The sequence below is a fragment of the Nothoprocta perdicaria genome, unplaced genomic scaffold (assembly GCF_003342845.1).
Source record: "Nothoprocta perdicaria isolate Ctin4 unplaced genomic scaffold, notPer1 scaffold_412, whole genome shotgun sequence".
NCBI classification, from domain to species: Eukaryota; Metazoa; Chordata; class Aves; order Tinamiformes; family Tinamidae; genus Nothoprocta; species Nothoprocta perdicaria.
The window spans coordinates 3,129-16,815 of NW_020455658.1; the positions used below are offsets into that span (position 1 = coordinate 3,129).

A 13,687-nucleotide genomic window follows, 5' to 3' on the forward strand; every position below is an offset into this window, starting at 1 on the left:
AAATTTGGATAACCAATTTTCCTCTGCAGTCAAGGCTGGAAAAATGGTGGGAGGCAGTGGCACAGATAACCCTTTGGTCACTRTTCACTCTGTCTGACCGATGTTACCTGAAGGAAATGAACAAAGAGGGAGCATTTTGCAATTTTTATTTTTATTTTTTTTTTGCAATAGCAAAATTGCTAATTTGAAATCAGAGTTCTTGGCCTTYAGGATTTCAAGGAGTTTCTTTCTGACTGTGAAACAGACAGTAGGGAATCACATGGTCCTATAAAGGCTTGTGAGAACTTGTGCTCTTGGAATGAGGCTACAATATGAAAAACAAAGAAAAAACCATCAAATTTAGGCTGTGCTGTGATCGATGCTTTTAATCTACCCTTCCTAATAAGTACTACTAAAAAATTGCTATTTACATATAGATGAGTGTATGTATCCCTAAATTAATCTTTGAATGCTCTGCTGAGAATCAGTTCTACTAGCTAAAGTAGTTTTCAGTAAAGTAAAATTGTAGTGTGCATCACTGAGTTTTGCACTCTCCTTCCTCCTCTTGTTAAAATACATGACATGTACTTGAAAGAGTGGGTTTGATTTTTTTTTTTGTTTTAAATAGGAGATAATAGGTATTGTTCAGAATGTTGCTTAGATTCGTGGAAGTTTCTCAGATAAAGTTTTTTTTTTCCTTCCCCCTTCTCCTAGGTATGTCTAGACTAGTTAAATTATTCCCAGAGCTGCCAGAAGTCTGTACRTGGCCCTAGAAAACACAAAAACTGATTATGAAAAGATCTGCTCTTTTTGAAATCTGGTGGAGGAAATGTGTCTGGTATAAAGTGTGTGTGTGTGTGGGGGGGGTCTGCCTGAGCAGACATAGGGGCAGAATTCAGATTACCAAAAAATCTAGAAAGGTCATCACCAGAGCAACACACGCGCAGTCACATTTTGGACACCCAAAATGACTCAGTTTGGTACTGTTTATTCTTTTTTAGAGATTCCATTGGAAACTGCCTCTTATGGAAGCAAATTGTATTTGAAATGCACAGTAACATTGTTTAACTTTTGGAGGAGTTGCTTTATTCTTCACTGTTCACCACCAGGCCTGAAAACAAAGAAATATGGCAGAAAAAAAAAGTCAGTTTTAAACATCTGATCCTGATGACTTACTACTTCAAGAAATTAAAAGGTAAATACCAAACACATCCTTGTTTGGATGTATCACACAGGGGAGAAAAGTTGCTTGCCAAAGCAGCCATTCCCAGGTCCTTTTTCAAGTAGGAAGTCTGCTTTAAGTTCCATGGAAGGAAAATGTACTATTTCCTCTCTTGTACTTTCTCTTATTTTTCTGTGTCTCCACCTACAATTTCAACTATATCTGAATTATCATCTCTATAACATAGCAGAGGTTACAGGAGAGTCAGCTTGCATACCTCCAACCAGTAAGATCAAGCCTATCAACTACCTTACAGAAGAGTTTACTTTTGCTGGATTGCTATGTTCTGTTTTAGGGATATCTTTTCATCACTGAAGAAAACATCAAAAGATTTTTTAGGCTTTGGCATTCGCATCCAGGATATGTCTCAATCTTTCATCAACCACTGAAACTGGATTAGCACCAGAAAATATTTAACAGTTGATATCTGACCACGTAAGAACTGAAGGACCTTTGGCTTAGCAAGAATCTATAAAATGTTGTTATTAATTTAAAATTATTACACATTTAAAATGAAATTCTTTAGCTTTAAGAAGACTGACCCTAAAATAATGAATTGATGAAGAGCTGATGAAGATCCTGACTAAAGATAATGTCAAAATTCCTGAACAAAATAATTACGCTATTAGTTATAAAAAGCAGGTTGGGAGRAAAAGAAATAACAATTTGAGATGGTCTTGCAAAAGTTTCTGGTCATAAAGGAAACTAATTTCCAAATATTATTTATACTTCAATGTATACTTTATGAGAGCGGTAGATATAATAAGTCTTTAAACTTATCTGTTTCCCTATAGAAATAACAGAAAATGTTTACTGTTTTCAGTTCAGTAGGGATGGCCCCRAGCTAGGCCTCCTTTTGGTCACTGAATTACAGTGAGATGTTTTWAGGAAACTTGCATAATGAGGGAGCAAAAGCGTCAAAAATATGTTGCCAAAACTGCCTTTATTCAGAAAGGGGGGGGGGGGAGCAAAATTTTGTTTCCTTTAAGAATTCAGGCCTGGAGGGTGACATATAAATTGCTGAATTTCCCTACAGCTCATTCCTAGAGTCTGCATCGGAGCTGGATTGCACTTCTAAAACACAGCTTATCCTTGCTGGAAAAGGGGGAACATGTTGAACTGTAGCTGAAGCCACAAAACACATTCACTTCATGAAGAGAACTAATGCATGCTTAAAAACTGCAATTGTTAAAAAGTGAAACACCTTAAATCCTTGAAATTCTATCTACTGCTAGTAGAAATGAATGCAAAATTGCTGCACTTTTTGAATAGATAAAACATAAATATCCTTACTGCACAGAATTATCTCTTTTGTATGAAATTGCATGAACATGGTAAAATTAATGATCTCAACTTTTTCAGAATTCATTGCAATTATTTGCATGATTTTCTTAGCTGTCTAARTTGTACTTCATGATAGAACAGAAGCACAGAAGACAGTACAGAAGATCAATTCCATCAAAAAGACTCAAAYTTGTATGTTGAAGTTCAAAACATAATGTGAGCCTGCAGGCATAGGATTCAGTGCCATCATTAATCTGTTTGCTTTTTTTAAAAAAAACAATTATAATTTTTGAGGTTTAATCATATAATGAGTCTTAAGACATTTTTATCCTTTGCAATGCATAAATGTACAGCAAAATAGCCTTTGCTTTTGAGTAGAATTACTCAAAATATATTTACAGAAATATTTACTGATGAACAGAATAAACTAAAAGTATATAAGAATCTTTAGCTATTGAAGCTGATGACTGCTTACTCTATCAGAACGTAAAAGTTAACATTCCTACATTTTATCTTTTTGCTTCCAATTCCTTGCAGTAATAAATCTGTCACAGTTTTTTCAGCACATAAAGAAAATGAAAACCTGGTACATAACCAGGTTTGTGCCGGCATTTTAATGTTCTATAACTAAAAAAGAATAATCCATTAAAAAAAAGATGTATTTTCAAAAGTATCAGTACTACATTTAAGAATAAATTTCATTACTTAATCAAAACTGTGCATGTACCGAGCATCTCATTTTATGGTGTTTATTGCACAGTTGCAAATATRTATGTTKCATTTGCTTTAATAATTTTATATCTATAGTGGAAGTGCTCTTGCAATAGATGAAGCCTGTAAAATGCCTGTGCACACCAGTTTCCTTCAGACTGCAAAGAGACTGCAGGGCCCAGTTCTCAGCTCCAGCAGAGCCACGGATTTCTCCCAGCTGCGCACGCAGACCTGTTGACGTGCGGAATTACTGTTGATCCCGCCACAAAGCTGTGCGTGTCGATGACAAGTGTTATGTGCGTGACCCCGTGCATCTCCTGGGGGTCACAGTCGTGTTCAGCAAACAAGTACGAGCTTCCCCTGGTGCTGCTGAGCCGGTAACCGTGTGATTGTTACGGTGAAACTGCAGAGAAGCTAGCTTTGTTTTCTCGTGCTTACCCATTTACAGAAAGGAGTAGCTTAGACGGTGATTTGGGGGATCTGCATGGTTGGTTGTTGATGATTAATGGCAAATAACAAAGCTGAAAGAACAGAGTTGATTTTATTTTTTCTTTCAAATACCCAGCAGTGTATGAAAAGCTGGAAAATCTTACTCTCTCCTGCTGTCAGATATTGTACTTCTATTTGGACCACCTTTTGTGCATGTTGCAAAATTAACTAAAACATCAAATCATATGGACATAATAACACATTTTAATACAACTGATTCATATCTGGCTGCTTTATTGGAAATACGTACTCCTGGCTGACAATATTAAATGCATTAAAACAAATATATTTATCTTCCTGACTTAACATTTAAATTTACAAACAGTCTGTCTGCCAAAGGAAACAACAACCAACAACAAAGTAATAAATGTTCTGAAAAACTCCATACGTCGGTAGGAAATCCTGACCCCCCCCCCCCCCTTCTCCAACTAAGTATACACAGCGCAAACACACTGAGAGTGCCAAGCTGCAGAGGCCCCTCGGCAGGGAAACCTGCGTGTCGGTCGGCCAAAGTGGAAGCGCAGGGACAGACCCGGCGAGAGAAGGGGTGGCACTTGGGGGTGATTTTTAGAAGGTGCTTGTGTCTCCGTGCATGATTACATCCATGCTCTGCTAATGCTCTGCTTTGTTCCTGTGGTTTTAGGCTCCTTTGAGTATTGGTTTACGTGCTGACYGGGGTCCTGGCCCTGCAGCCTGCGAGGCTGTTTGGTGTCAACCTCCCCACGGGGCCGCCTGAGGAAGGGGGACCCAACAGCCTTGCTGTGCAGTTGATTCCCTTGATTTCTACAATAAACTCATCACGCTTTAAAATTTGCACGCCAGGCCTGGCTTCCTTCAGYGGCCTGGGGCTGCGGCAACCCCATCCCAGCCGTGGGGCCTTCCCTCTGCTTTGGGACATCCCAGCAGCAGAGCTCGGAGCCTTGGCAAAAGCAGTTGGCCCACCACCGTGTTCGCTTTTAGTCCCAAAGTCACGGTAAGTTCACGTTGGGGAAACCCCCCTGCTATAGCAAGTACAGCTTCAGCCTGACGAGGGGAAACGTTTTGACACGCAGCTGCGTGCGCGGGTAGCCGGCCCACGGGGGCCTGCGGCGCCCGTTAGCCCCGAGGCAGCGAGCCCCGGCGCGGGCGGCTCCGCGCCCGRGAACGGCGAGCCAAGGGCGGGGCGGCGCCGCGGCCCGGCCGTTGGGAAGTGCGTCACGSCGCAGCGCGCCTGCGCGCGGCGGCCCCTTCGAACGGCCGTTGAGCGGGCACCGCGGGGCCCTTCCCTGGCGGCAACGGCCGCGGCAGCAGCAGGAGGAAGATGAAGCGCACGGCGCCCCGCAGCACTTTGCGGAAAATAATAAAGAAGCACAAGCCGCAGTTGCGGCTGGCGGCTAACAGCGACCTGCTGGTGAGGAGAGGGGCGGGCGCGGAGCCTCCCATCTTCCCYCCCTGCCTTCCTCCTCCTCTTCCTCCTCCGGGCCCGGGCTGGGGGAGCTCCCGCGCTGAGCCCTGCAGCCCCGCGACGAGCCCCGTGCGGCGCGGGAGTCTTCGCCGCTGGGCCCCTGTGCGTTTAGCCGTGGTTTGCCCCTGCTCGGAATGCCCTTGGATGGGGTAGGGGATCCCACGTGCCTTATCCCGGGAGGGAAGTGCACTGATGGAATGTGTATCCTGGATCCCTGTGGGAGACGTGAACCGTGGGATATGAAGTTACTACTAAGAGTGTTTCTGCAGCCGCCTGTGGGCAGAGGGCAGGCAAAGTTTTGGGGAATGTGGTGATTGTTCAGCCTGATAAAATGCTATTTGCAAGTAGTCATTGCGACTTTCTGCTTCCTTCCACTGCATTGTAGCTTTACTTCTGACAGCAAGTTTGAGGATTCAGAGACAGGCATAAACACTGTGTTATCCTACACGTGCACGCTGCTCTTCAAAGAATTTCCATGTAGGCACACTCGGAAATAGGCATTTGGATTACACAGCTGTAATGCAGGTGTTTGTTGCTGCTCTGTGGAGCTTAGAGAGTACAGGTATCAGTTATCTGAGCTGTGATTAATGAGTTAGCTCTTAAGGCATCTTGAATCATCACATATCTCCAGAAGTCCTTCTGAGTAATCTTGCTCTGAACCTAGGGAATGAAGAGCCTAGTTACTAAAGGAGAGAAGAGGTTGAAGTGTTGGAATTCTCTTAATAGGTTAAAATCACTTGCCATCAGCACGTAAGGATAACAGGGCCCTGTGGCACCTTGCATTCCTTCTCACCTCCAGTGAGAGATTTATGTCACAAGAAGGGTGTGTGTCAATAAAGTACATGCACAACTGGAACAAGGGAACCTGGCCTCAAGAGAACTTGTTGGTAGCTGCCATACTAAAGAAAAGGATACATTATATGTATATATAAAATATATAAATTTAAATGATTTGATTTGCCTAGCTTTTTTGTTTTCAAGTGTACCTGATAGTGAGAGGACATGATGCTCACTGCAGTGATGCATACTGCTCACTCGCATGTTCCTGACTTCAGTTCTGGGTTTCATTTGTGTAAAAGTGTCATCTAGCAGCATCTTAAAGGTTTACATTTAGATATGTGAAGCTAAATAACAAAATATGCATAAAACAATATAGATGACTGTGATAGTTACATAGCAGCATTTACTCTTGAATGGAAACAGCACCTATTTTTGGTAATAAGTATTTAATAGAAATATGATTTTATCCTACTACTGCTGTTATCTGTGAAATATTTTATAAGCTAAGGAGCCCGCAAAGCCACCAAAACATAGCTAAAGGAATGCAACATTGAACTGATCATTAGGAATGCAGTATTAAACTAATCATTCTTTCAGAATCATTATTTTTTTTTTTTTATTTTGGTCAGCCATTAGTAATAATTCACCTGTGTTTCCACAGTCATGTTAATTTAGCTTCAGATTGGCGCAGCTGTCTGAAAGGGATAGGAGGGGTGTCCAACCAAATCTTAGCCTTTGGTCCTCGTCTATCCCCGGTGCTGGCACTAGGACCAGGAGGCTGCAGAGGCAATCCTTGCACTGAATTGAGTGAAACTAATGAACAACAGCCACCTGACCTGCCTTAAAATATGGCTATGCAAATACTCATACCAGCATAGATTAATTTTAATGATGTGATGGAAGCTTAGGTTTACTCTTTTGACGACAGATTAAAAGGTCTTTGATGTTAGGAAGTTATATTTTATTTTTATTTAACCTTGTATCCGCAAGGGGATCAGTGTTCCTGGGTACTGATTGTGCATAGGGCTTTCAGTTATCATTTATATTTCTTTGAAAAAAAAAATAAACAAAACTCCATCTGTATTAATTTCTAGTTTTTTTATTATTATTAAAAATAAAATGCACAATTTAAGTCCAGAGGTCCTGTTGTAGATCACCAAGCAACAAGTTTTGAAAGTATTCTTAGCATCTCCGCCCGCGTTATTAGCTACAAATCCTATAAGCGTGATTAGATTGCACACTTTTTATATACTAGCTGTTTTAACCAGACTAAACCACATATATTTTGAGCAGACTACTTGTGGCTTCTGCAGGAAAATATGAGAATCAGCTATTTCATTTTGAAGGCTGTTTTCCTGAATGTTCACTTCATGCTTACTTTTGAATCCACTGTGTTTGTACTTAGTCGAGTGAGGAGGTCTGCCTGCCTGCCTTACTACATTATCMTGTTGCTTTTTTTGTTTGTTTGCTTATTGTTTGTTTTGTTTTTCCTGTCTCTTTGGTGATATTCCTTGGTCTAACCTATTATATCCTTATTTTGTCAGATATGAACAAGTCTGAAAAACTAACCGTAAGAAACCAAATGGTTTTTAACTATCTAAACTGAGTCTTTCCCTCCCCCCCAATCCTTTCACCTTCTGCTTAAGTCTGGTTTTGAATTTTGAAACTTTGACCACCAACTTTCTCCACGCACAGTATTGCTAACAAATTTTGTGAAACTTTCTCTACAAGCTTTTTATTTTGTCTTGCCTTTTTTTTTTTTTTTTTGGGGGGGTTTTCTTTGGGGTTAGTGGAGTTTTTAGAAGATTTATCCTGAGTTTTTTAAAATTAGTTTTTTCCTTTTTTTGCCACGAGGACTTATATGATTCTTTTTTCTTAAGCTTTTTGATTTTTTTTTTTTTTTTTTTTTTTTTTTTAATTTATTTTTTCCTGCTAGAATGGTCTGAGAAGAAAACTCTGCACAAACATTGTTCCAGTTTGATATTATAAAAGAAAAGCAAGAACTCTGCTGCTTATCTTAAGCTAAAAGTACAGGTTTGTGTTTGCATGTAAAAAAGTGTAAGGTATTGTATCGATGACCTTTTTTTGTTTTTGTTATGGGAATGGAACCTGATGAAATAGCTGTAGTCTGTAGGCAAAATAAATCAGAGATAACAGAGTTTTTAAAGTTATAACAGCAAAATAACTCAAGGAGTCCTGCTGAACAGGTGTGCAGAAATCATTTTGCAAGAGTGCTATCAATTTCTCATATGTTGTTAAACCAACTGCTGCTTTTCTTGGATACGAGCACCGTTGTACAACTATTTTAAGTTTTTCTCTGAGGATGATCTAAACCACGGTAAAGCAATAACTTTAAACAAGTGTGGTATTGCTTAAGTACTTGCCAACAACTGTGAGATTTACGGTATTCTCATCTTCTGCCTTTCTTAATTTTCTTAATTAAAAATAGACAAGATAAACCTCTATTCTATTTTATTGTAGTATTTTATTGTATTCTATTGTAGTACATTCTGATTTTACTTATGTAACAGTGTTTCTTTTAAATCAATATGAGTTTAAGGGGAGTGTCTCAACATTGGGTAATTCACTTTGAAAATAAAAAAGTGCAGTGAGCCTGAGAGAATATGTGTTTTTTAAAGACAATTTAAGATTAACACTTTTGCCTTCAGGTATCATGGGAGAGGACTTTAAAATGTGTCAAGCCTCCCTTCCCTCCCACAGGTTTCAAGAAATCTAATTTCCGTTTAGATATATCTAGTAATCTGATTTGAAAGCCATTTTAGTTTCACTGTTGGATTATTTTGGATAATTTCAGCATGAGTAGTTAAGGAAGAGGTTAAAAATAACCTTGATATTTTTGCTAAATAAGTCTGCAAGAGCATCTGCTTTTTGTGTGGTAGATATGCCCAAATGATGGCAGATATTACATAAATGTTTCTATTGCGATACTTCGTGTAGTTCAGCAGATTAAAAGATCCAGTCGCCTGTCATATGAACACAAAAATGCTGGTCCTCCTTAAATATTCCTCTTCTTATGACCCTATTACCAAAGTAGCTTTATATTATTTTTACATTGTAGCTTTGCTTGTTAGAACTTTTTAGACTTTGCAGGTCAAATATGTTTTGAGTACGTTTATCACTTAATTCATCTAAACAAAATAAATTRGATATATTTCAGTAATATATTTGAACTTCTAGTGGACAGAATATTTTGTACATMAAGCTAAAATAGCTTGTTTGAGGATTTAATTTGTAAGAGGTGAAATTGCCCATTTTAAAGTTGGACAATAGAAGAGGTCTAGAGATTTGGATTATAAATTTCTTATGAAAAAAGAATGCTTTTGTGTGGCAGTTTTAATACATAATGGGTCAGTTTCTGGGATACTTTTTTGTCACTTCACTGCTAGCAGCACTTTGAACAGATACTGCCATCCCTGTTATTTTCATGTGAAGAGTTTAGCAATGAACTTGCAAAAAATGGATCCTCCCCCCCCCCAATAGTGGAGAAGTGCTTGTGCTGGAGAAATTAATTTGTTAATGCCTCTTTCCCTGGAAAACGGCAGAAACAGTTGAATGTGTCTGTGGTCCACTTGGTGATAAAGCAAGAATGAATTTTTTGTTCATTAAAGACTGACCATTTTAGTCACTGGAAGCAGACTGTACTAGTACTGGTAAGCAAAAAGGGTCCTTCTCATTTTCCATTTGATGTTTGCATTCATTTTATAAAAAAAAAAAAAAAAAATGAAAAAAGCTTACTAATCTAAATCAGATTTTAATTCTGTTAGATGACATCTGTGATCTGCTTTTCTGTTTAAGGCGCTTCCAGAACTTCACAGAATTTAACTATATTTGTAACAGTCTTCWGTAATACATATATCTGAATTTATTAAGACTTGAACTGAGTGGTATTTTTTTGCCCGATAATGCATTCTAGGAAAATGGAAGCAGCCTAATATGCAAATCCTCTTTCTCAGTAGCCAACCTTTAACAAACAGTGTTTATTTCACTGAAGCAAACTATGTATGAGGAGTTTGAATTGTTTTTGATTTTCCTTTTAAAGGTGCATTTGAACTTCTTACTGTTTCTCCATCGACTAGCAGAAGAAGCCAGGACAAATGCTTTTGAAAACAAAAGTAAAATAATCAAACCTGAGCACACTATAGCTGCAGCAAAGGTAATAAAGCATTTTTAATATTATTATTCTTTTCCTCTTTAATGAACCATGCATCAAGACTGGGTGAACAAAGATTTTCTGTGATAGTGTTCCCTAATATAATATAACATAATCCCCAAAACTGCAACAAATTAATATTATTAGATACAAGACTGTAATAATTCTGTCACCAAGATATCAAGTGGAATACTTTCTGCCCTGTTCGCTATAGTCCTTTTTTTTTTTTTTTTTCCCCTCTATTTAAATTATAATGTAAGAGTACTAGTAGTCTTCCAACAAGCATTCATGGAGTGAAGGCCATGCGCCACGTCAGCGTGGCTCTAGGTGTGCCGTACTGTACTGTAGGATTGTTTCAGGTCCTATAGCTTCCTGCTGCTTTCACAATCAATGTGAGCTGGTGCCTGATTCAAATGGGTAGAAAGAATTCAAATCTGTCTGTGAAAAGCTGCAACTGTCAAAACTAGATCTGCTTTTGCTGCCATTCAATGTCTTGGCATTAGGATAGGGAGAGAGAAGCGTAGGCTCTGGGAGACCTGGCAGGAACAAGTTCCAAAGTCAGAGGGTATTTATTTTAGATGATGTTGTATCAAGGAAACTTCAGTTTGTGAGCTGCATATTATCTGAACTGCTGTAGCAGAAATGAAACTTTATTGAGAATGCCGAGAGTAGCTCAAAGAGATTGGAGTATCCTGTTTGCACATTAAATTCATGCTTGCTTACTCTGAAATGGATTTTAAGTGGATTCTTGCCACGTTGTGAGGATACTRCTGAAATAAACAGGTGGTTCTTGTGATACTGTGTTCTGCAAGTAGAGTTAGGGAGAGTTAAATTATGAATTGTGCTATAGCTAGCTCAGCGTAACAAGAAATACTCTTTGAGCATCTGTAGAGGAGGAACTGTCTGCTTTATTGTACCTGATAAGAGCTTTGTGTGTATATGAAAAAAGTGAAAAAAGAAGGGGGCAAATTGACCTTCTTTCTCTACAATGAATTAGTAGTGTCAAAGTATGACTAAAATCTGACTCTGTTCTGCAGTTCATTTCACTCTGTTAGGCTGTTTTACTTAGGTTTTATAGGGAAACAAGTCTCTCTAATTTGTTTAGTTGTCTGTTCAACCATCTTAGTAGTGCTGGGCAAATGGGAARCAGAAGTGTTCCTGATCAAAACATGAATGAGGTTGGAAGGACCTTTGGAGATCATATATTCCACCTGCCTTACACAAGCAGGATCATGCAATAATAAAACTGAGTGTTTGGGTCTGATGACTTCTGTTCATCTTTGGTCCTTTTTTTTTCCCCCCCCTTTTTTTTTTTTCCAAAATGTTTAGTTTGTTACTATAGTAATAGAAAGTATCAGAAATATATACAGGATGTGTAGGATAGCCAAGTTAATGTTGCAGTTGGAATCTTATACATTTGTAACTTCTCTTTAATTTCAAACTTAATATTATTTGAACATTTTTTGTTCCATTTATTTCTTTTTAAGATGAGAAGAAATGAAAAACTGCCCATATTTTAATAAAGTTAACACTTAAACGGTCCCACTTGGACTTTGAAGTTCACTTTTTGACTTAAACTCCAAACCAAAATATGTTCTTCCAAGGGTCTGGGCACTCTTGATTTAGAAATAAGGCATTACAATAAGAAATTGCAAACAAAAATTGAGCATAGTAGCTGAACAATTGCACCTCTTAGCTTTTTCTTTAGTCTCCGTCTGAGGGGATAAGAGTTTTAAGGAATCTGCTGAGAGCTTGACAGAGCTATTGCTACTTTCAACACTCATTTAGAAAACCTAATAATTTTGCTAAATAAAGTTTGAGTATTCAGTTGTTAAATATTTTCTAATATATTTCTATGCTTTTGTTGAATTTGTAACCTTTTCCTTGACACTTACCATTTATCAACGTGAGACAGATTGTTCAACTGCATGAGCCTTTGGTCTGAGTGGCACCACTTTGTTAAGTAACTTTTACTGATGCCTGAACTGTATATGTATAAACAGTGATAACATTTTTTTTTTTTTCAGGTTGTTTTAAAGAAAAGCAGAGGCTAAAAAATGGAACAATGGGATTTCAAATCTTTTTTTTTTTTTTTGTATATGTATGTCGACTTACTAACTTGAGATCCTGTTAGCCAGCTTTTGCACTTGTGGAGGTATTTGCTTTTACTGATGTTTCTCATGACCTACCTTCTGAGTATCCTGCTGTTACTTAAACAAATAATAGCAAACAAATGTTCTTAAACATTTCCTATATAATTAAAAATGTCTCTAATAAGGATCATAAGTAATAATTCATTTAAATATTCTGATATACCTTATTTCTTACAATAAAATGAAGGAATACCTTTGTCATGCTCACTGAAGTACCATATTTCATTTTTTTATTTACTGACATAAGTTTGAAGCATTTTAAGAAAAATAGTAATAAAGATGCAGGTTTCACTTATTCCATTATGGGTTGGGCTGTTCAGAACAGATTTATCAGCTAAACAAAGTGTTGAATTTCAAATTAAGTGCTGTAGAAGCTAGTGTATTAAATGTCTTGGTTTCTTTATCTGTGTCTTACTTTTCAAATGGATTTACAAATATTAAGTTAAAATGTCCATGTTTTGGAGGGTGGATACATATTCTGTATTTTTAAACCGAGCTCTGAACCATTACACTGCCCTACTGCTTGACGTGGTATGTGAGATGACTTGGTGGTCTTAATTCAACTGGTGTGGACAGATAACACATTATTTWAAAAAAAAATGCTGATTTTTTGAAGTTGGATCCTCAGATACTGTACAAGACAAGTCGGCATGCAAGCTGAACTGCTTCCTTCTCTTTTAAGTGTCGTTCTAAGCTGTAGAAGTGTTGAAATGTACATTAGATTAAAAACACCTGTAACTGAAATTGTATTCTCTTCCTAATTTGATATATTTAAGAKATTTTAAAACATTTAGCAATAGTTTATTTAATAAAGATACAGTTGAGTCTTGCTGTTTGAGCTGATAACATTATTTTGTGGAATATATGGTAGCGGGTACTTCATGCCAAAGTGAACTATTCTTAAAAATAAAAAAATGTAAAACATCACATGCCGAGTAGTTTAATTTTGTTTAACACCTTACTGAGTATGCGTTTTTAAAAAAAGACCAAAAATAATTGCATTTCCTGAATATTTTTCAAGTCTAAGGAAATTGAAGCAATGCTGGAACTTCGAACCTGAACTTGATATCATGCTCATGTACTTAAAATACTCCGCAACCTGAGAAGTTCCATGCTTTTGCAGCATACAAAAAGAAAATTTGTCTCTTCTGGCTTTCCTTAAGGCAGAGGGCTTGGTCCAATATTCAGCTATGAAAGATTGACTAGGTTCCGTACTGTGCTTTTTCTTATCTTGCTTGAATTCCACCAAGCTGAGAATGTACCTAATACTTGAATCCAGATAGGTAGAGGCTGTTTGGACAGGAGTGCAGTCTCAAGAATAAGAGGTAGCTGTCTAGGTATTTTTTTTTCTCTATCCCATTTCCTTCTTCTTCCCCCTCTCCCAAGTATCACTCCTCCCAGACTTTCTCCCCCTGCTCCAACACCAGAATTTCCTTCTTTTGAACTATAATTCT

At 37.9% G+C, this 13,687-nt stretch overlaps 1 protein-coding gene and 1 long non-coding RNA gene across 2 annotated transcripts in view; both read left to right on the forward strand.

Annotated features, from left to right (window-relative positions):
• The window catches only part of LOC112952902, a 6,301-nt gene extending 2,318 nt beyond the window's left edge, over positions 1 to 3,983 (forward strand). The window contains exons 2-3 of the long non-coding RNA XR_003250486.1: positions 981 to 1,174; positions 3,293 to 3,983. This is a non-coding gene — a long non-coding RNA (uncharacterized LOC112952902). The remainder of the gene's footprint in view (positions 1 to 980; positions 1,175 to 3,292) is intronic.
• Positions 3,984 to 4,975: 992 nt separating this feature from the next.
• Positions 4,976 to 13,052, forward strand: CENPW (centromere protein W). Its single transcript, XM_026045853.1, has 3 exons — positions 4,976 to 5,075; positions 9,970 to 10,083; positions 12,108 to 13,052. The coding sequence occupies exons 1-3, from the start codon at positions 4,986 to 4,988 to the stop codon at positions 12,132 to 12,134; spliced, it is 231 nt and encodes a 76-aa protein (XP_025901638.1). The 5' UTR covers positions 4,976 to 4,985; the 3' UTR covers positions 12,135 to 13,052.
• The last annotated feature ends 635 nt before the right edge of the window (positions 13,053 to 13,687 follow it).